This window comes from Penaeus monodon, chromosome 39 (assembly GCF_015228065.2).
Source record: "Penaeus monodon isolate SGIC_2016 chromosome 39, NSTDA_Pmon_1, whole genome shotgun sequence".
In the NCBI taxonomy this organism is placed as follows: Eukaryota; Metazoa; Arthropoda; class Malacostraca; order Decapoda; family Penaeidae; genus Penaeus; species Penaeus monodon.
The window spans coordinates 28,965,769-28,967,175 of NC_051424.1; the positions used below are offsets into that span (position 1 = coordinate 28,965,769).

The 1,407-nt window shown below is 26.2% G+C and overlaps 1 protein-coding gene across 2 annotated transcripts in view; it reads left to right on the top strand.

Annotated features, from left to right (window-relative positions):
• LOC119597654 (general transcription factor 3C polypeptide 5-like) overlaps positions 1 to 1,140 on the top strand; it is a 13,767-nt gene extending 12,627 nt beyond the window's left edge. For both annotated transcript variants that reach the window (XM_037947249.1, XM_037947250.1), the window contains exon 12: positions 978 to 1,140. In XM_037947249.1, the coding sequence (XP_037803177.1) occupies positions 978 to 1,075 (98 nt within the window). In that variant the 3' untranslated portion in view covers positions 1,076 to 1,140. The remainder of the gene's footprint in view (positions 1 to 977) is intronic.
• Positions 1,141 to 1,407: the final 267 nt, after the last annotated feature.

Below are 1,407 nucleotides of genomic sequence, written 5' to 3' on the forward strand. Positions count from 1 at the left end.
TATTGCTAGTGTTACCGTTTACAAATTTTTGAATTATTTTATTATTGTTACTAATTTTTTATTATTATTGTATATATTCAATATTTATTGTTATTACTTTTTTTTTTTTTTTTTTTTTTTTTTTTTTTTTTATTTGTTTATCTATTATATATTTATTTTATTTTTTATTTACTTTATTTTTTTAATATATAATGTATATATTTATCTATTTACTGTCATTACTATTTTTTTTCTATTACTTTTTTTTTTATATTTTTTTTTTATGTCATTTGAATTTTTTTTATTATTATTATTATTGTTGTATTACAATTAACTTTATTATAATTATATTATCATTACTTTTCATATTATATTTATTATTATTAATTTTTAGTAGTTTTTATTTTGCTCTCTTTTCTTTTCTTTATATATATATATATATATATATATATATATATATATATATATATATATATATATATATATATATATATATATATAAATATATAAACACTTTTCAAAGCACAAGCATAGATAAGTTTTCTTTTTTCATTTAATTTATTAAGACTGGTAGCACAGTATGGCATCAATTTTTTCCTAAATAAAACACGGGAAAAAAGGCTTTTTTTATCAGTTCATTATAGTTTGAAACCTACATCCTAAAGTGCTTTCTTGTTCTTACATAACCTGCAATTTTATTCCCAAAGATAATGTTTTAGAAATTATGGTAGACGTATCTTTCTTTCCGCTGCCTAAATTTTTTATTTTTTATTTCTTCTTGTGTATATATTTGAAAGGATAACAAAAAATACATATACTAATTATCTTTTTTCTCCTTCTTCCCTCTTCCTTCTTCCTTTCATTTCATATTTTCTTGCACATTCCTTTTCTGTTCCCTTTTTTCCTCTCTCTTGTATCCACTCCCTTTTCTCCCATTCTTTTCTTTATTCCCCCCTTCCATTCCTTTCTCTTTTTTCCTTTTCCTTCCCCTTCCGCAGCTGCTCAAGGCCAGGGCTTGGACGAGGAGGAGCTTAGGTCAAACTCCGACACCGATTCCCCAACAGAAGGCAATTCAACAGAAGAGGAGACAGGATAGCATCAGTTCTCTTCTTCCTTGTCTTTATATAAGTGCTAGAATTGAATTAAACTACATTTGATTAATATGTGGGTTTTTTTAATTATTATTATTATAACCCTGAATGTTTTTTTTTTAGAGGAACATCCACACTGCCTGATTGGTTACCATGCCCGTGAAGTGAAATCAGAGGTGAGGTAAACAAATAGTTTGCATGGCCTTTGACATTACAACTGGGGTATGGCTGCCAATCAGGACTTCTTCTCTATACATTCCTCTAGGATGGTGTTGCCCAGCTTTTTTTTGTTACTGTTGTTGTTTTCATTGTCTTTATCATCATTATTTCCCATGGT